Source organism: Chamaea fasciata, unplaced genomic scaffold (assembly GCF_029207755.1).
Source record: "Chamaea fasciata isolate MVZ Bird 193981 ecotype frontalis unplaced genomic scaffold, bChaFas1.0.hap1 SCAF_8, whole genome shotgun sequence".
In the NCBI taxonomy this organism is placed as follows: Eukaryota; Metazoa; Chordata; class Aves; order Passeriformes; family Sylviidae; genus Chamaea; species Chamaea fasciata.
In genome coordinates this window covers 38915116-38936550 of record NW_027094093.1, presented here as the reverse complement: position 1 = coordinate 38936550, position 21435 = coordinate 38915116, and the positions used below count along the sequence as shown (strand labels likewise).

The following is a 21435-nucleotide window of genomic DNA, read 5'->3' as shown; positions in this document are numbered from 1 at the left end:
ATGCAGTGATGTGGAGCAATAATGGTGGGTACAGACAGGGTAGAGGCAACAGACTCTACAGCACAGCAGAGTTGGTGATTTAGTTACTTAAAAAGAATCAAACATTTTTATTGGGAAGAAATCCAAGCAGAATGTAGTCAGAATGGAGACTATCATTTCCAGGACAGCAAGGTGACCCCAGTTTCCTTGAGAGAGCAAGAGGAGGGGTACAGGAGTGCTGGAAAGAAAACAGGCTGGAGTTCTGAAGGATCTTGGATTGTCAATACCAAAAGTAAAAACACAGGTCTGAGGAATCTTGGCAGGAAGGTGCTGGATTTAGCACTTTGGGCTGCCAGCCTGACACATTCAGGACATTTCCATTGGAGAGAGCTGGGAAAGTGGCTCAAATGTTTTGATATGTTTAACCTGCTTTAGAGTGTGCAATTGGACTTCATTTTCATGGTATTTGTTTCTAAATATCACACACAGAAAATAATAAGAAAAAAATGAGCAGGGAACAGCTTTCCATGGATGAGACTTCCATATTTATTGTTATTCCATGTGCATAGAAAATGGCAGTGAAGTTCCTTATGAAATAGGCAGGGAATGGGAGAGATATGGATATACTGGACTGGACTTTGTGCTTCAAAATTACACTATTCATTTTTTAAAGTTTGGGCTCTTTTCCTCTTAGAATTCATAACACTTTCTTGGTTTTGGGGTCTTTTTTTTGGTGCATGATGTTTTAAATTCCTTTTTCAATGACACACTGCATTACAAATGGATGGCACTTGAGACCAGTGGCATTTCCATATTTACACCAACGAAGAAATTTACATGACGCAGTAGCATACAATCCTGACATTCAGTAATAGCAATAAAACAAGGGCAGCCATTGGATTTTTTCTGTACAAACTATCAGAACAAGACTTTTATTCACATAAAAAAAATCAGTTTTAATTTGCTCTGACCTACACACTTTCCAAATCCATCGTACTCAATTCTCAAACCTTTCATCACATCGCCCACACCCTCACCAGACTACAGGAGCTACAAGTAATGATACCTAACACCTAAGCAGAGCAAAACCATCCCTGCCAGCTTTTTCTCCTGACAATTCCTCACTCAAGAAAAAAAAAAAAAGAAAAAAAGAAAAAAAAAAAAATCAATCGTCCTTTTTTCCTTCTTTTCTTTCACTTTCACATTTCTTAACCAAAACAACACGGGGCCATTCCAGTCCTTCTCAAGCCAGACAAGAAGCACGCTGGGATTTTCTCTCTGGTGCTACACCCAGGAGTCAGGAGAGCCCGGGTACTGTTCTGCTCGGTAAGAAGATCGTCTGGTGGAATAAAAGTCTACATAATTGGTGGTTGATTTCAGTCCATACTGTGTTGTGTAATCTGAAGTAGCAGGAAAGTGAACTCGATCGTCAAAGTAAGGGTCCTCGTAGCTGTGTGGGGACTGCAGGTACAACCGGTAGGCGTCATAGTTTTTCCTGCTGGTATCTTCCTGGCTGTAGTACAATTGCTGATGCTGTTGGTAAGATGAGAGCAAAATGAACTCTCGAAAATATAATTAGCAGAGAAAAGACTTTTCCCAAGTGCAGCTCTACCCATGGCAGTAACGCAGGTTTCAAACCTCCGTGAAATGTACCCAGGGAAATGGAGGAAATGCCCCTGAGTCTGCTGTGTGTCTCCTCCTACATCATTGAAGGGAGTAACTCCAGAAGGGCACAACTTTAGAGCTCAAGCAGAGTAAGTGCAGAACGTGGGCACAGCTACCCAAAGCAGCCCAAAGCCAACTCAAGTCAGAAAAGTGTCAGATCGCGCCGTAAGAAGGGGCCAGGACAGGTGACCATACGGAGCCAGCCCGGCTCCGGCCGCCCCGGGGCTCTGCCCCGGCAGGGCACTGCCCCAGCTCTGGGAACAGGGCACTGCCCCAGCCCCTCCTGCCGAGCCTGGGCAGAGCAGCGCCCAAACCTGCCTCACCTGCAGCCGCCGGCTCTGTTCTCGGCCTGGGGACGAATAGGAGCTGATGTAAATTGGTGACGCTTTGCTGGAACCTGCGAGAAAAGTTAAACGCAGAAACCTCAGTCTTTATTCATCCAGCCGTAAGTCTATGGGTTTTTATCTTGCCTTGTACATAGCACCCACACTACTAAATCTGCAGATTTCAGTACCTACTAATGATACAATCCAATAACAGAATGAAGGCAACTGCTGTCCCTCGGCAGCAGTTACAGTAAAGCCAGGAGGCTTATGTTGCTGTTTATCATTTCACACACTCAAAATCGTTAAAGCAAGGAGTTTCCTTCTCTTTAGTCACTGTCATCTCTTGGTTTGCTACTTATGTGACACAGTAAGAAGGAAAAGAGAGATCAGAGAAAAGACGAAATCTCGGTATAATTTAGTAATATAACAATATACAACTGCACATTAAAATTTATAACATCACCATCACAATATGATGTACAAAATAATACAATTTCCTGTACTACTCTTTTAAATAAAAATACGAATTCCAACTGCCTCTCACCTTCCAATATAGAAAGGGATCTGTGTTTACTCTGGTCCCGGGCAGTTTTACAGAGAACAGCAGAGCTGGGTGCCACCCACCCACAACCAGGAAACACACGTGGAAACGGAAAGAAACAGTTGGCAGTGACCAGCCTGCCAACGCATTTGGCTGTGTCTGACTGTGAACCCTTCCCACAGGGAACAGGACTCTGTTTGGGAAGATCCTCGGCTGGTCTCTTACCAGTGTAGATGTCTTTGTGTGCAATGACATCGCCCTGGCCGCTGTAATACTGCATAGAAGGGTGTGTCCTGTCGTACTCGGAGCGAGGCTCTCGGATTCCCAGCAAAGCCGGCGACGAGGACGTGCTGCCAACTGATGGGAAAAGAGGTTCTCAGGATGGACAGCAAAAGCCTTTCACACACCCAGCCTTCCTCACCACTTCCTGCTCCAAGGCTTCCCAGCCAGGGGGTGGGTAGGGACAGGACAGCCGGAGCCGTTCTCGGGTGAACACCCCAGAGCTGCCAGCAAGGTACCAGGGACTGCAAGGGGCAGTCACTGCTCCGTGGTGCTCACAGGCACAGGACTGCTGTGATGCTCACAGCCCAGATACGGGACCTTGCCACGCCTAGGACATCACCTGTGTGCAGGCAGAAGACGATACTCAAGGCCACCCTGTCCCTTGTCCAGCCTACCTGGCCCAGTGACCCCTGTATACACAGGTGAGTCCTGAGCATGGTGTGCTCGGGGAGGCCAACGGCCACGGGGGGAGCCCAGCAGGGGATCACTTTGTGCTCCTCAATTAGCAGCTGGATCTCAACTGCAGCTGTAAGAATTTTGTTCTGCCAAATCCTCCCTGGTCTACAGATCACTTGGGCTCTGTTGGCTCAGAAAGACTCCAGCGACAGGAGAAAAATACTTAAAAACAATTTCTAGAAATATTGCTTCAAAATATTAGTTCAACGATAATCTTCCACTGATGTGTCCATGACATCATAGCTCAGAATTCTGTGTTATTGTGGATGGTTTAATTACTGGTATTTTCCTGGCGTATTCATGGCTAAATATGCCATGTTGTTAAAATTCTGACATGGGTCAACATAACAGTGTGTGTTTTAAGAATGAAGTCACTGAAATAAGAACAACTGTTTCAGGCCAAGTGTTTCTGTCCCAGCAGGCATCTGCTGTGCCCAGCACGGTGCTGCACAGCCCCTCTGGGGACGTGGGCCTTCCTTGCACCAACTTCCACTGACTCCCTTGGGCTTGCTCATGCTCTAGACCAGGAAAGCAGACACTTCCTATTAGGAATTTTTACTAAACCCTCTTTGAAATACAACATCCTTTGAATATTAAATTAGAGCTGCTCATCTGCTTCCTACTTGTCATTCAAAGAACGGGAGTAATACAGTTGTTCTGCTGCTGTATCCTGAGAGAGAAAGCGCCGAGATAGAAATTTGACAGTTGGTGTCAGAATATCCTTTTACACTTGGGTGGAATCCAGTCATTCCCTGAGCCTAAGCTGTACTGGCTTCCATGGTGGGTGAGAGGAACTCTGGCGCGAATGCCACAACAGGTTTACTTCTTGTAGGAAAATAAATCCCTTGTGGAGTCCTTGTTTTTCAAGTCAACCATGTCATAAAGGAATACGTTGGGGTTGCTCCTTCTATGTAAAGAAGCAATTAAACAAGTGTTGTAGGAACTGGTCACTAATTTTAGCAGTCACACTAGGTAGGTATTTCTCAGTACTAACAGAGATCTGCTCTAGATGGTCTCTAGAAGAGTAAATTGGGTAAAATAAAACGCCAAAAGAAGACAAAACAGAAGACTTCAGGTAGGTTTTGTATCAGCCGTCTTGAAGATCTAAATCCTAGCACTGAAGACACTGAAGGAACAAAGGTGAGAAATAAATGAGGAGGAGTCAGAGAAGTGAGGGTTTTGGGTTTGGTTTCTCATTCTTACGGAACACAGTTGGGCATGAAAATGAGCTCCTCGCTGTGGGCGCGTTGCTGTTTATGCTGTCAGGTCCCCATGTTCCACGAGGCCGCTCCACAATCCCCACCCAGCGCAGGAGCGGCCTTGAACATTGTTGGTAACAATGTCCGGCTCTGGTCACTGAGGATTTCACTGTGCACCAACAGCTCACAGAGCACTCAGAGCACGTGAAGTGCTTTGCTCAAACACCAAGGAGCAACAGCCTGACCTGTTTTAAATGGGATCAGTACCACACTGAGATGCTGAGTTAAAAATATTGGGACGGCAGGTCGCGTTCACCCTCCCTGACTGACCTGACTGCATGACAGGTGACATCTGCTGATTGGCCGTGGATAGAGAAGGATGGGATTTGAATCTCTCTCGTTCCAGTGTCGATACCGGTGTAATAAAGTGACTTTGATTCCATCCATCCTGTGGAGTGGCAAAAAGAAAACCACATCAGAATAAATTGCAAGTTGTAAATAAATGAGGAGTTCAGTGGCACTGTTTTCCAGTGTAAGCTAATTTTACAGTTTACCTTTTTGTAAATGCTCCGGAGGTCTCGGTACTGCCACAGTGTGTTCAGTACCTGGGCCGCCGCCTTGACAACCTTTAGTGAGGACCTGAGGAGGTGAAGAACACGACAGCGTTAGAAAGCCACTGAATTCCACTACAAAGGAACGGCATTCCCGTTTGTAACAGCCTGAACCTGCTGCTGCGGGGCAAACCAGGCACGGCGTCACCTGCATGAGCACAGCCAGGCCAGCAGCCTCACCACGAGATGGGGCTCCTGCTACCCCGTCCCCCAGCCACAGGGGCCTCCTGCGGCTGACCCGGCACACGCTCACGGCTTTCGCTTCCACCAGGCGGCCACGGTGCTGGCAGAGAACGCGTGTGACGGCCTCCCCGGAGCCCTGGCACAGCGGGCAGGACTGGCTCCCCTCAGCCTCGAGGGCATCCCCAGCCACCTTCTCCTTTCCCTGACCAAAGAGCTGCACTAGATACAATTCACAGCTGCCGGGATACATCTGACAAAGGTGCCCACGTAGTCTGACTTGGAGAAGCTCCAAATGGTTATTAATCTTGTCGGTGCTGAAGAGGTGACTGGTAAACTCATTGAACCTGAACAGGTCCCATGGCCACGGTCACTGTGAGCAGCTGTGCGAGCCTCCAGGAGCCCGGGGCAGAGAACACTGCCCAGGGCAGCGGCACCGGTGCCTCCTGCGTCCCAGTGAGACTCCCGCTGACAGCTCCTCAGACCCACACCGCAGAGGCAGATCCTTTTTTCACTCAAAAAACCATTTCCCACATTCTAAAGCACTTCAAATGGACACAAACAGCTCGGGTACGGTCTTTGCTGCCCACTTGCCTGTCACCTCTTCCCTTCGTTATGTTGACCAGCTTCTCTATGCCGCCGGTGTCGGCGAGGGCCTTGGCGTTCTCCATGTTCTTGCTGGTGACCTCGTGCAGGGCGCAGCAGATGGCGGCCACCGTCTCGTCCGACAGGACGCTGGGCCCGTTGCCCCCCGGCAGCCGATTGACCAGGTCCCGCATGGCGTACTTCCCTGCAAACACACCCACGGCACGGGTCAGGCCACAGCTCGCTCCCGCGGGCTGCGACTGCACCTGAGGGCAGGGAGGAGCGGCACAGTATCAAAACCTGTCAAGAATTCACATTTTACACTGAGTCAAGAGACACCACATAACAATTCTTCAATTTTTCTTCCTTTTAGCTTAAAAGTGTGAGAAGCTGAATTTTGCACTAAAAGAGGAATTCTTTAAACAAGTATTTGGAGAAAGCAGAATTCTTTAAGGAAAAATGTCAGGCTACTTATTATGATTGACAGACCAGTGCACATTGCCGCGCTTCTTCTACGCGAGGATTAAAGGAATCCTTACAGTAACCAGGAATCCTTTCTTCTGGATGTTCTGTTCACCTGGTTTGCTACCTGTCAGCAACTCAGCTCTGTCAGGCTCCAGTGGCTGACTGACGCCAGAGAAAACTGCACACAAGGGACAGTAACTAAGATAAGGTCGAGGTCTCTTCCTGCTTGGGCTGTACTGTTCATTGAATGATTAACTGATTTTATAGCAGACATGTATTTGTACATAACAGCGAATAACGAAGGAGCTTTGCACCAAGTCATTTGCTATCTACTTGTGTAATGTGCCTGAGAGGAAAAAAAATAAACAAAAAAGGAATTCTGCAGGCAAAAGGAAACCCGCTGGAAAACTATCCCCACACTGCTGTCTGCAGGAACACCCTGCCATTGCCAACCCTGGAGCCATGTGCTGCGTGTTCTGACATACTTGCAATTTGCTGGAGTCCTCACCTCTCATTTCCTCCAGTGTGACCCTGTGAGCCGTTGTTCCTTTCCTAACCCAGCAGAGAAGCTGCTAAGGACGATTTCTAGCATGGGGCAGTGCACAACTCGCTTCACATCTCGCAGTGTTTTATCCAATGGTCTGTTTCAGAGTGTGTCGAGGCCAGAAATTCTTTCAGAGGTACAGCTTTGGCAGGGAGAGGGAGCAGGTGGAGGATTGTTCCTGAACTGAAAAGTTTTGCCAGAATTGGGGGAAACATCCTGAATATCACCTGAGTCTGACCTGCACAGGGCTGGTGCTATGGAATAGGATTCTCTCTTTACACATTTCTCACTTGTAACATTTGCACTGCAGGGAAACACACTCTGAATGTCCCAGATGGAGAAGTTTCAGAAACAGATAACAAAGCTCTGTTCACCTGTATTTCTCTTTTAGAGAATAACGATCCTCCTGTCTCTATGAACAGCTGTTATATCCTTGACCCCACAATTCTACACACAGAAAATGCTTTTGTACCAAAATGAGACTTTTTTATATCGCACCATTTGTTAACAGGGTTCACTGAAGCCACAGAAGCCTGAGGCTGAAGCATGTTCAACACTAACAGCCTGAGAAACCTCAGGGCAGGAAAGGCAGGAAAGCTGATTGTTATTTCGTTGAGGTTTTTTGTAATGCTAGATAAGAAAGACACAGATGAATGCTAAAGGGTTAAATATTAGAATTGACATGACAGTAAGTTTTTCTAGCAAGCACCGCTGTGTTGATGACTTAGTTCAGCAAAGACATAGAGCTGCTCTGTATCTGTGTTTTCCTGGAAATACTTTACCAGGAGGTTTTGTCCCTCTCTTCCTGTCCAAGATTGATGAAAAAGCATTGCTGTCATGGCAGCAGAGCTGTTCCATCCCCTGGGAACACGCGGGAGACCTGCACCCTCTGAGCAGGTGAGCACCGAGCTCCAAGGAAGCAGAGCTGTGTTTCCATCCCGTTTGGCGCTGAGGGTTTTCTGTGTGGTTTGGCTGACCCATCCATAACGGTGGCCAGCAGCAACCTAACATGGCAATATTTCTGTGGAAAAGCTGCTCATTGATGCGGCACAGCTCAGGTGTGCCGCTCCCAGCAGGGACTCTCTCCCAGCCAAGGTGTGACAGCGCGGCGCCGGCGCTCCCTCCGGTCCGAACGTACCAATGAGCTCCTTGTTCCGCACGTCCAGGGCCATGTTCCTCAGGGCAGTGGCCACAGATGACACCACTCTGTCGTTGTCCATCCGCAGCAGCTCCACCAGGATGGGCAGCCCCTTCTCCTTCCTGACGGCGGCGCGGATGTAGGCTGCGAACTGACACGGAGCCTGTCAGCACCGGCCCTGCTCTGCCACCCTCACGGGCCTTTCCAATAGGACGGGACAAGCCTGGGCCGTGCTTTCCCTGTGATTACACACAGCTGGCTCTTGGCCATTTCTCACTCAGTCCTCTTACAGAGGGAGAAAGTATTGGAACAGGTGATGATTACTGAAAAGGGAGCAGGAGGTTCGGGTTTTGTTTGTTGTATTTTTTTTTTAAACACCAATTTCGGAATGATCAAACTGAAAAAGGCTTAGCTGGCTTGCTGCAAGCAAAGGAAGCAATTAATTCTTGCTGTGTTTTTTAAATTCTCCGTGACAAATACATGACACAATATAGTGTTCTCATGTGCTGCTTTTGTAGCACATTATATGCAACAGCCAGACTGTATGGAAATGAAATAAATTTATTTGTCCTGGTCTTATTACAACAGCCCCCTCCCACCAGAACTCACAGCTAGAAGACGCCAGAAGATGGTTTTGATCTGATATGCACTGGAAGAAGCTTTTTCTGTTCATTTAAAATAAAGGCCAGCTTCCATATGGCCCTTGTTGCCCCTGCTCTTTGCCCAGGCTTTTCACTGTGGAAACACGACTGCAGCACATGGGCACTACTGCACAGACAAGAGGGGAATGCTCAGGTGCACCCTGGAAAATGGCACGTTCCCCCCAAACACATTCCAGGGTTCTACAAGAAAAACAGCCGGACCACAAAGTGAGGAGGAGGAGGAGCAGGAATTCCAATACCTTCCAATTGCCCGCAGAAAGGTTCTGGAGTGACCCCGCAGAGCCCTCCAGAGTGGCTGGGTTGGAGCTCTCTGCCAGGAGCGTCAGGTATGGCTTCACCACCGACGGGTGCCAGAGCATCTCCACCCCTTTAGGAGACTTGGAAAATCCTGGAATAGGGCCAACTCCATCCCACTGAGAAAGGAATGCAGATTTGTAACTGGACAAAATCTCCATATTGTCATTCAAGGCAGGACTGTTTTTGTCAAGCTACGTCCTCTCCCACCATGCGCCAAACCTCACCTGAGGTATTTGCAGTACATGGAAAATACAAACCTGATCCTCCTGCAAAGTTTTTTTTTTCTTCTTCTTTTTTTTCCCCCAGCAGCTTGGCTCTGAGTCTTTGCTGGGTGACTCTTTTCCCAACAAGTCATCCAGTTCATTGATTCCCAGCAGCCGCGCCTGAGGTACCTCCAGTTCCAAGCGGTAGGAAAGGTTCCTCAAGGTGCACACACAGTTCTCCACTGTCTGGACCAAACCAGAGAGGCACCATGTCACCAGCTCTTCCCCACACAGACACCAACCAAACCAAACCAGTTCAGCAGAGGAGAAAAGGCACGGGGAGCACAGAGGCTAAACTCTAATGCTGGGCCTTGGGCTGCGTTTTGGCGCTTCTCTGGGGAAATGCAATCTCTCTCAAATCTGACAATATTTATAAGAGTGGTCTCTGCTACAGTGGCTTATTCTTTAGTATTGAAAATGAAAAGCATAAGAGCTTATTACTGTTTCATTCAGAAACAGATACTGCAGCCCTGCTGAAAACAAGAGGTGACCCAGTGCTAGGCAGCGGGGTTTGGCTGTGCCTGGGTAACCTGGGGCCGGGAGCGGTGCCAGGTGAGCTGAGGCCATCACCTCGCTCAGCTGAGCGATGCAAACCCCAGGATCACACACACAGGTCAGCACTGAGGTGTCTGGAGGTGAGACGTGCACACACCTTGCTGTCATAATCCGAGGTGTTCACACAGGTGTGGATCACATAGAGCAGCGAATCCACCAGGCCTTCGCAGGACCTCATCTGCTTTCGCGCCTCCTCGCCAGCGGAGCTGAGGTTCCTGAAGGTTGCAATGACAAAGGAACACGGGGTATGCAAGGAAAGACACATAATCACTTATTGGACAGTTTGCAGAACTGATTGGTAATGGACTGCCAACTCTTGGTGACTAACTTGGTAACTTTAATATTTTTCTATTAGGAAAGAAAAAAGACAATTGGAAAAGCTGTCTACATGATGGAACTCTGTAATTTATAGACTAAAACAATTCCTTTGTATTTAAAATGACAACACAAGAAAGACCTGCTGGATAACATGATTACTCTTCAAAAGGGAGCATTCTAGAAGAGCAAATACCTCAGGCATCCTGTCGTATTGCGCAGAACGAGGGAAGTCTGAAACTTGATTTTATGATCGTCATCAAAGGAGGAGCTGTTCCATCCCGAGTGGGGCACGATCACAGTGTTTGTCAGCGTGGACAGGGCGTCTCTGATGATTGTCATCTTCACGGCATCACATGAAGACAAGTTCCAGAGAACCCCTTAGAAGACATTTCCAGAGCAGTAAAGTCAGCAGAGACTGGGCAAACAAACGTGGAGCAACACCGACAACTTAAAATACATTACTTTCAATATGTGATGTAATTCTAGAGCAGGCAGAACACGGAGGGCCAGCATCCAAAAAGGAGGAAAGCAAGGTGAACAAGGTGAACACTGGAGGAGGGCATGGCTTTGGCTTGTTTTTTTCCCAATGATAAGGGTGGCCTGCCCTGACATTCCTGCTACCTCGCAGCAAATACTGGGGATGTCGGGTACTGAGGAGCAGAGCTGAACACACAAGAAGGAATGTAAAAATCACACAGAAACTTTCTTCCTGGAAACAACAGTAACAAGACCAGAGCAAGTCCCATCCATCCATCCATCCATCCATCCATCCATCCATCCATCCACCACATGGAGCTGCTATCCATCTTTCATCCTTGGGCAGAAATCCCTAGTCCCCGGCCTGGCAAAGTCCCCATACGTGACATTCAGATACAGAAGTATGAAATCTGACATGCATTACCAGCAGAACTGTATATACAAATGCCATGCTGAACACAGCATTGAATCTTCTTTTTCATCATGAAACACAGCTTAAATACTTTTTCTGAAGAAGTCATCCTTGATTATAATTCAGATTAAGTACCATTTACATAGTTTGGATCCATCTTACAAATTCTGCAAGATCTTATTTAAAACTGTTGTCAAGAAAAGGTAAAAAAAGCCTGTAATAAAAGGAATGTTCAGAATCAATAAATACATACTGGCTGTGTGTGCAGGAGACTCACATGAGGGAAAATCCATCCTAGGTGGAGCTTTCGTGCAACTACCTCAGCATTCACTTCTCCCGGTGACTGTACACTCTGTGCTGTTCTAACTGATCAAGATAACTTCCAACTGGTCAAAGTATCTTGCAGTATAGGTGTCTGCTGGCTTCCCTGCCAAGCTCACCTGTCACCAGCTCTTTGACCTCGGCATCGACAGACTTCCTCAGCAGCCGCAGGAGGGCAGGAATGCCCCCCACGTTCTTCATGGCTATTTTGTTCTCATCGGTGGACTTCCCGTAAACCAGGTTCCTCAGCGCACCACAGGCATTCTTCTGAACCTCCAGGACTCTGTGATCCAGGAGATCCACCAGGTGCTTGATACCTCCTAGCCTGCAGACCTGCAAAGTGGCATGTCAGGACCATCAGCACCCACTGATCTCACACACCTCACTGCACAGATGTAAAAGGCTTTTGTTTCTATGAGAACAGGACTTCCCATTCTACTTCCAGAAGAAACAGCTGCCGAACCTGATTGACTTGATTGCTACAGGGGCCCGAACCTGCCCCCACACCCCACTGCAGTGGCTGAGGGTCATTCTCTGACACTTGCTGTGTTCAGAGAACTGTTATTGCATCCGTTTTGTTTCCAGTTTTAAAAGTAATTTCCTATACCGCAGAATATCTTTTTAGGGAATATTGGAACTAAGAGCTGGTTATCACTGTGATCGTCACCAGATCATCAAACCCACCATTTTTCATCTCCCAGCAACAGTGAATTATGTTGGGCTATCTTCTTACAAAAGTTGCACCAACATTATATTATCACAAACACAATTTATACTGAAAACAACATCTAGCACACGCACACATAGGATACAAATGAAAAGGCAAATTCCCTCAAATCAACAGCTTATCCTGCTTTGCAAAAACAGCAGGTCTTTGAATGCAAAGTTTCAAGAAATTTCAATAATGATCTGAATTATTATCAGAGTGACATACACAGTTTCCTCCATGTTTCCCTAGGGTTGAGCTCCTTTCCTCTGCCTGACAGCTCACTCATTCCCGACGATGCTTCAAACCGCCTCGATAAAAACCAATGAAAGACCTCCTGGTTGTTCTAGTCCCCAGTCACCAACAGGCAACACGAAGCCAGGCTCTGGCAAACCTACTGCAGAGTTCTGCTGGATGACACAACTTCAAGGTAAAATATTTCCACAGAATTTCCATGCAGCTCTTATGGCAGGAAGAATCTGCGTGTGCATAGTTACACAGCCCCAGGCAGTTCAATATTAGCATCCACCTGGTACGCACAGGAGCACAAGAGGGTCCCAAAACCGGCGTCATGATGACAAAAAGGGAAGAGGCCTAGTTTTCCTGGCAGGTTTCCCTGGAAGAGCAGCAGAAGCAGCACGTACCTCTGTCTTCACCTTGTTATCCCCGAAGCAGAGGTGCTGCAGGTAGGCAGCGGCGTTGGCCTGCACCGAGGGGAACTGGTGCTGCAGCATGTGGATCACCTCCGGCAGCTCCGGGTCTCGCCACGCAAACTCCCTGCAGGGACACACGGACAGGAGGCATTGCTCACAAACCGTGGGCAGTTAGCAGCTACAGCTACCCAGCATCTGCATGGCTTTCCAACAGTTTCACTTCTCTTCTGGAGTAAGAGGGCTAGAAGGAGAACCACGTGTAATGGGATAACAGTGGGTCACACCACCTTTCAGTCTCCCAGCTGGAAAAGGACATTACATCCAATGTGCCTCAGCTGGCTTATGGACCACACAAATACAAATAATCACTAAGTTACACCAGCTCAAACACTTCAACCTACAAAAAATCTAATGCAAAAGATACTCCCTCAACAGTGCTGCTTAGGGGCATCATTTCCACACAATATTTTTCTCTCAGCACCTAATGTTCTCCCTAGGCAGAAGCCAATTATACCTCAACAAAACCCGCACGTCCTGAAGTGTTATTGTCAGGATCAGATAGGATGTTGGCTTGATTTGAGTTTTTCAGGGATTAAAATTATTAAATAATATCTCCTTCATTAAACCACAATAATTTTGTGCAGACCAATCCTGGGACAGTCATGAAACACGCCCAGTTTGCAGATTTAGAAGCACAGCCATTAATATTTGCTGGGCTATCTCTGCCTTCTGTAAAGGAGGACTGGGTGGGGGATAAAGTACTATCTTAAGTTTTCCCAGGCTCAAAAATCCAAGTAAACACAAAACCCAAAACAAACCCAAATCCAAAGCCCCCAAAACAATCAACCAAACAAACAAACCAAGCACCCCACCAAAAATCCCCCAAACCAAAACCAAAACAAACCAAAAAACCAGCAAAGTGTATTCCAAGAAGAGTAGCTGGGAGGCTGTTCCAAGACTAATTGCTGGCCCGGCCACTCAGGTCTCCCCAGGAGTCAGTCACACGAAGGGGAAGCTCAGGTCTGTGCCCACTTTGAACTGCTCAACAGTTCAGGGCTTCTTTCTCCATACTAATGCTAGGAAAACCCACGGGGAAACTGGCTTTCTAGTAAAGCTAGTCACTCCAGAGTGCTGCTTCCTAACAGCCCACTCAGAGGCTGTGCAACACGCTCCCCTGCCACAGCCTGATATGCACATCAGAAACTGCAACAGATTAAATGGAAGGTAAAAATAATTCCTCTGGAAGACTACAAGCTAAGAAGGCGCATCAGCAGTAACAACTGAGTCGGAGTTTCTTCAAAGAACCTTGCTATGAATGGGAAGCATCCCTGCTGTAAGAAACTCTTTTGGCCACCACACCAGAGCAGGCAGCCTCCAAGCTTTACTATCTAGGGCTAAGATTATCCTATTAACATCATTTGGACGAATGCACCGTTCAGTTAAATGAAATTAATTCAGTCTCTCCGTATCTATTTTAAAAAATTTAAATATATCAATTTCCACTTATAAATGGAATAACAAAACCCATTAAAGCAGCGTTTTCATTGCTGAGAGGACAGGACTGGCCCGGGCTAGATAACTATGAGCTGCTGTAGACAGGAGCAGGGGAATGCAGCGAGAAGCTCCAGTCTCACCACCCCTGCTTGAGGTGCCCCACATGTGCCTAGGACAGCCCTGGAGGCACAGCTGAGCCCAGCTCCTCCAGGACGAGCTGGCTCCTCAGTGAACCAGCAGCCTGAGGAGGGACTGCAATTCCTACCAATTCCAAATCCACATCAAACACACACATAAACCCTTCCAGGCTGTACACTGCCTGGGCTTTCATACTCCCAGGTTAAATACAAGGTTTTAGTGCACAGCATCTGGAGTAAATGACAATGACGACTCTACTACAGCCCCAATTGTGCACAGACATCTACAACATCGAACCGGTAATTATTGCAGAAATATGTGCGTCCACTTTCAAAATGGCACATTTATAAATAGCTTTAACACTTTGTTCTGAATTTTAAGTAGGCTGTTCATTAAAAATTCATTCAAATAAATTAGGTCTGTACTTTTGAATTTTCAAGCCCCGATTTCCATTCATATGAAGAGAAATCTCGCTACAGTGTTACAGGTTACTAAGAAAAAATTGCAATAATCCGGTCAAATCTCATCAAAGCTGTGTTTCCTGTAACAGCTCCTCCATAAAAACAAACAGGGAAGAAAAGCGCAATAACAAAACGCGTAACGCCGCTTTCTCCTCCTGCAGGAGACGGCCTGCGTGCAGTACTGTGGCAGCGAACACTGGAAGGAGTGGCGCGGCGCCCAGGTGCGCAGGGACGGCTCCGCCCGGCGGGACTTGCCTGGGGTCCTTGTGGATGCTGTCGATGGAGGGCGAGCGCGTGGTGCCGCCGTCGGGCGCGGGGTGCAGGCGGCCGTAGGCGGGCTCAGGCAGCCGGAACGGCAGCGCCCGCAGCGGCTCCGCCGGCGGCAGCCCGTAGGCGTTTCTTTGGTATGTGAGGGTGCTACGCTGGCTGGAGGACCGCTGCAGGTTACCCATGCCTAGGACAAAACAGTGTCAAAACCGGCCAGTAACAAGTGCCTGCTGAAGAGAACGGGCGACACCTATTTAAGCAAAAAAACCCTCAGACTTGAAAAGGCGTGCTGTGCTCCACGTTGGAGGCTGATGTCACATTTCACGGAGCAATTCCTCAGTGCCCCATGGAAATGGAGAGGTTGGTTACAGAATGAAAGGGTTAGTGGATTCAGACTTGTGCCTCGGCTTCCCTCAACGAGCATTTAAAAGTAGGAAATGCATCCCGTGCCAACAAGCAGAAATCTGGGTGCAAAGTGTTTTCTAAGTTCATAATATCAACCCAACAGATGTACCAAAAAGGAAGAACAAGTAGACAAAAATTCATATTGTTTATATGATATTTTGCTTTTCCTGACTATGTGTACACTTTCCCTGACAAAAGGCAACATGTGGATCGTTGCAAAGATGAAGCTGAGTGGTTAGGGAACAAGAACACGCATCTTCCTATCTGAGCAGAGCTGTTGTGCAGGCTCTTGTTCTTCCAAGGTAAGTGGTATTAAGTAAACAAGTAAAGAAAGAAATCCAGTTTCTAGTTCTCTTTCTTCTCTCATTGGCGCATCCTGACAAACTCCATCTATTCTAGGTTGTGGAAGGCAGGAGAATTGCAAAAACTGGTGCCTCCTTCAGCACTCTGTTCTCTTGGTATTGCAGTTACATCAGCAAACATGAAAAACATGATGTATGAATCTGACAGTTCTTTATAAATACTTGTAGAGAGTTACTTAACTAAATCACTCTAATATTTGAAGGGTTTTTGGAAACCACTATACAAATTATTAATCAACCTCAAAGGACAAACTGCATTGCAACATGCATTATTTCTCCCTACAGAAAGTATATCCTAATACTAATCTAATGCCTATGCTCTTCATAATACATGAGTGGCACTTCTACGAGATACTAGAGGAATATTTTGGGCTCAACAGACAATCCTCAGCAGTAGCACGTACCATTCTGCTTTGTTGAGAAGTTGGGCAAAACAGTATTTTTACTGTGAAAGATGCGGTAGGTAATTTTAGTGGCAAACTCTGGTTGATGAATAAAAACCCCGTGAACCAACTCAATTCATAAGAGAGCGATGCACAGAGAATGCAAGAGAGGAAGCAATAAATTCAGTGTGTCATGAATAGGCTTATCTGGGATGTACCCGTGCACGTGCTATCAAACAGACAGCACTCTGACCCCAGGCCGACAGTGATGTATAGCCCCAAGCACTCCCCGCAAACACCACAAGAGCCTTTTAACTCCTGCCGCTTCTCTTAAGCCCTTCACACCCAGTCTCTGTCCCCATTAACGGACACCCTGCCGCCGTCCCTCCCGCCCCGGCGGTGGGAGCGGGCCGTGACCCACCGGAGCCGGCGCGGAACAGGGCGGCCTGGGAGCCGTGGTGCAGCTCCACGGTGCCGTGGGTGGGGCTGCGGTACACGGGGCTGTAGAACGTCCTGCCCTCGTAGATGGGGGTGATGTGCATCTCCGGGGACGCGGCCGAGCGCAGCTCCTGCCCCAGCTGGCTGTGCTGGCTGGCGTACGAACTCCTCAGGCCTGCAACCAAGCACAGGGACATGCCTACGTGGGCCATCGTCAGCAAAGCAACACAGCTGTCGGGATTGAGCCTTCCTTTAGCCAGGAAAAGGTAACCTACCAGTCACAAAGGCTTATTCGTTACACTTTTTCCATCGTTAAATGACCCATATTGAAAGGCCCACTGACAAAGCAGCATTTCCTTGACCAAAAGTTTTGCCCATACTCTGACAACTTGAGCTTTCCCGACCTAACTTTTTTGGTATCATTTACAGCCTAAACCACAGAGAATAAAGGCTGAGTCAGCACGTGCAGTGGACAGATTCAGCAATGACAGGGTAAGTACGGGCCTGACAGAAATCCTGTCGTGACAGAGGGCACAGCCTAAAGGGGCTGTAATCCTGGAACCGAAACAGTCCACAGCAGTAAGAGCAAACATCTGCTTGACAGTGGCAGCAAAAATGTAAGCACATGGAGACAAATCTTTATAAAGGTTTAAATAGCCCATGATGTGAGTATATATATATATATATATAGTTATGCTGCAGCTGGATGAGCTTTTTCCACCTTGCTATAAATTTAACATTCTGTATAAAATGTATACAACTTTGTTGACTTCGGCATTGCGTTATCAAAGCGACAGAATGTGTGAAATGAGCTATGCAAGGATGATGAAATGATGGAGATTACAGAACAACTTCAAAAGTGCAATGGAGTAGTGATGTGTAACCAAATGTATCCTCCATCTGTGTATTCTCCCCCCCAAAATCCCAGACCTACTCTGCCACAGTGTCTGCAAGGAAAGCTTTGGGCCATCACTAAGAAAACACTTCTACAGGGGGTGAGAACAGAAGGACTTGAGCAAGCAAAGAGGGCAGCAGGGCCTTTCCCATCAAACTCATTCCCAACCACTTATCAAACTGGCATATTGTTAAGTCTTGCAGACAGAGGTGAGGGAGAAGACACGTTTTATCTTTTGCTGAGGAATTAGAGCATTTTGGAGTTTCCTGCACTAGAGTGGTTCAAAAGAAAAACCAGAAATTGCCGTCTGTTCCAAAGGGCGCATGGTCTAATTGGAAAATCACCTTGACTGTGCTCATTCAGATGAGGGTCAGAAGAGAATCAGTAAGACACAAAACTGAAAACGTAAAGTAACAGCATGTTAACAAGAACTGCCTCTCAGATGAATAGATTCCACCTTTTAGGGCTCTATTTTAAGCTAGTATTAAAATGGTTACCATGTATTTAACTTGAAGTATGAGACAGTCTAGAATTAGTGGAAAGACCCCTAATATTCAGTGGTAATAAGTAATATATTTTAAGAAAGAACTTCACACAAAATTAGTTCCAGGCTAGTATGTTTTACTTTATATTTAGCCCGCATACACATTTAAATGTACTTTATCTCTGAAAATGTTGACATGCCTCTGTAAGACTTAGAGTTTCATTGAGCAACTTAAATCATAGGATTTAATTCAAGGCATGGCCAGCAGCCATAAAGCCAGTATTCTTGAGGAACTTGGGATCGACGCAGAGTGTTTGGCATCAGTGTTTACAACTGACCTGCCACTAGCACCACAATTGTGCCCCAGCGCTACAACGTTCCACCCGCAACACCAGGACCGCAGTCTGGGTTTCTCCAGCTGTGGCGTGTCTGTGCCCGTTACTCACCCGTGAGGCTGTCTGGCCGTGGGGGGACCATCCTCTCATAGATGTCGTACTGCTGTCCGTACTGCTGTTCCACGTCACGGACTGTCCTCTGCAGCGTCGTGCCCAGGTGCTGCGGGACTGCCGTCATGCCAGAACGCTTCGGGGAAGAGGACCCCAGCTGGGTCTGGGCTGGAGAACCCACTCGGGTCTGCACATCAGCGAGGGCGAGAGGAGAGCCGACCCTGGCCGCGGGCTGGTACTGGGCGGAGCCGGCGGCGGGGTTGGGCTGCCGGGAGGTGAGCGAGCCGACGCGGCGCACGGCCGAGGGCGAGGCCGGCCGGTGCAGGGCGTACGGGGAGCCCGCCCGCTGCACGGGCAGGGTGCTGGACGAGTAGCCGTGCGAGGGCAGGGCTCTCTGCTCGGCCGCGCCGGGAGAGCCGTACGCGCCCCCCAGGGACGTCCGCAGCGAGCCCCGCGACGGGGACACGCCGGTGCTGACCACGTAGGAGGGCGACTGTGCTCTGGAGGGCACCGAGCTGACCCGTCTCATCACACGGTTCGTGGCGGTATTTGCTTGAGGCTGTTGAAAACCAAAAGCATTTCGGAGTTTCATCATTTAGGTCATACAGCGGATATTGTTCTGCAGCAGGAAACACACACAACTCAATGGTATATACAGGCAGCCGAGTGTAGCCTTTACCCTAAACCAAATTCCTCCAAGAGTCCCTGTAACTTTTTTCTAACCAGTGCTTCTTCGTATATAAAACGACAATTTAACATTAAAAACCCACCCATTTCTAATTCTCATTTGGCTTGCTATGTTAATCTTCACCTATGCTTTCCTTCCTCACTACTCAACCACTCTGGAAATTCAGGAATAGTAACACAAAGAGTTCTGGTACAATCCAGAAATACTCCAACAATTACTGTCTTACTATCATTCCATTCACCCAAAAAGGAGGGAAAAGCTAGACGCTGTAGAATGTTCAGGAACACAAGCAGCATCTTCCTTTAAGAACTATGCTTCCATACGGGCTAAGTTCGAGGAAGGTTTTCCCCCATTTCACAGTGAATTTTGAGCAAGTGATGTTTTCTTGACATGATAATAGCAGTGTACTGTGCAGTCAGGAGTGCTACTTCACTTGAGCCCCCTGAATGACCCAGCTCACACGTGCTGATCCCAGCAAACCAGCGTCTGCTGCAAGCCATTCCCGCCTTGAAACCAGTGAAGGTGCCAAACCAACACTGATTCAGTAGCACCACCTCAGCCCACGCCAAGGGGCCCAGCCCTAGAGCTCTGTCCCCGAAGCCCGCAGGACGGTGCGCAGGCAGAGGTGCACGGTGCCTGGCCACAGTACCTGGACTGACGTCTGCCCTTCGGCGCGCGCGCTCCTCACCACATGGTTGTTGGGGGGTCCGCCAAGGGAATGCTGCTGTCTGATCTCTGACTTGTTCAAGTTTTGGCTGTTATGGAAACTGCTTATTTCCTGGTAACCACTGTCAGAATAAGAATTCATTTGTGTTGAGCTTCTTGAGTTACCTACGGACCCTGCAGACATGAAGGCAGCATAAGAATAAAATCACTGAACAAGTTCACCAAGTATTATATAACTTTGCTATTTGTTGCATTCATAACTGTATTACGTTTTTATACTGTCAATACAGAAATATATTCTAATATTTAAAATGCACACAACAGACCCTCACTTTCATGGAGAGATGTCTGCTCTGGTGAGTAGAGAGTCCCTTGCTCTGCTTCTGTCCTAATATCATAGGCATTGGTGTGAACACCCTCTGACACCTGGGGTTTGCTTACACTGGTGGGCGGAGGATCTGAAAGAATAAATTATTTTGATAAATCCAGTGTTTCATATGCAAGTTTTCTGCAAACTCAGTAATGATCATTTTCTCAACTTACACCAAAGAGAATCAGCTCACTGGCAGACAGGTATCATCTCCCAAACACAATGAACAGAACGTAAATATAAATCTCTGAGAATTTTGTTACCTGAAAGTTTTGATGTAGTTCTACAATTCTAATTTTTCAAGCATATGTTCCAACCTATTTTAATGAAAAATTGATTTATTACCTAGTACGCTCTGAAGTATAGAAACACTGCAACTGTGCTGCAGTGCCCAGTGGACAGCTACCCTTGGCTTAAGGGCCTGTCATCAACACCTCCAGATGGAAAAGGCTGAACTGAATTTCATCCCTGTTTGTGTACTATGAACAACAGTTGCTGCAAATTCTAGACTTTTTTTTACTTAGTAAACTACCATCTAAATATTTGCCTCTTAAGCTAACTTCAGTTCCGAGAATGTCAGCCGAACTGTACAGAGAAATGACAGTGTTGTGAGGAAAGGCAAAGGAGGCACAGCAGTGCTCATATGAAGAAAGGAAAAAGTTAGAGTCTGGAAGAGAAAGGACAAAGATGAGGATACTGAATCGATGTTATTTTAACAGGAATATTAAGCCCTCAGGTCTGATGTTACACAGGCAGCAGCGATGCAGCACAGAACCACAGAACAGTTTAGGTCAGAAAAGCCCTCTGAGAAGCCCAGCTGTTCCCCAGCACAAGGCCACCACTGACCCAGGATCCCAAAGTGACACATGCACGCGGCTCTTCAATCCCTCCAGGGGTGGGCACTCCACCGCCGCCCTGGGCAGCTGTGCCAGGGCTGGACAGCCCTCCCACAAAGAATTCTCCCTAATATCCAAGCTAAACCTCCCTGAGGAAGCAGAGTAGGCAATGGAGGCTGTGCTTAAAGGTAACACCTGAGATGTAAATTGTTGCTGCAGAAATCCATGAATGAGCCTGGAGCAAACCCAAAGGGAACGTGCCAAGGAGCACCAGCCCAGCCCCAAGGCCTGCCCGGTGCCAGGACCTGGGCAGCTCGGTGGGCTCTGGGCAGCAATGCTTGCTGCACAGAAATACTCTGGCTTTTACCAGTGGCTGGACACAAAATGCTGGTGTCTCACGATCTGCAGAATGAGCCATAAAGGAACATTCATACTAAAAACGTTACTCAGCAATTGCTGTTATGGAG

The 21435-nt window shown here is 47.6% G+C and overlaps 1 protein-coding gene across 2 annotated transcripts in view; it reads right to left on the bottom strand.

Moving 5' to 3' along the window:
* Positions 1–501: 501 nt before the first annotated feature.
* The window catches only part of PKP4 (plakophilin 4), a 40061-nt gene continuing 19127 nt past the window's right edge, over positions 502–21435 (bottom strand). The window contains exons 4-21 of one of the 2 annotated variants that reach the window (XM_066190504.1): positions 20089–20220; positions 19746–19936; positions 18409–18967; positions 16567–16758; positions 14980–15182; positions 12627–12755; positions 11396–11609; positions 10260–10443; positions 9846–9963; positions 9188–9379; positions 8873–9046; positions 7972–8122; positions 5834–6029; positions 5003–5087; positions 4779–4896; positions 2737–2868; positions 1968–2041; positions 502–1512 (exon numbers count right to left, since the gene is read on the bottom strand). In XM_066190504.1, the coding sequence (XP_066046601.1) occupies positions 1264–1512; positions 1968–2041; positions 2737–2868; positions 4779–4896; positions 5003–5087; positions 5834–6029; positions 7972–8122; positions 8873–9046; positions 9188–9379; positions 9846–9963; positions 10260–10443; positions 11396–11609; positions 12627–12755; positions 14980–15182; positions 16567–16758; positions 18409–18967; positions 19746–19936; positions 20089–20220 (3293 nt within the window). In that variant the 3' untranslated portion in view covers positions 502–1263. The remainder of the gene's footprint in view (positions 1513–1967; positions 2042–2736; positions 2869–4778; positions 4897–5002; positions 5088–5833; positions 6030–7971; positions 8123–8872; positions 9047–9187; positions 9380–9845; positions 9964–10259; positions 10444–11395; positions 11610–12626; positions 12756–14979; positions 15183–16566; positions 16759–18408; positions 18968–19745; positions 19937–20088; positions 20221–21435) is intronic. The other variant, XM_066190505.1, reaches the window with a different exon arrangement.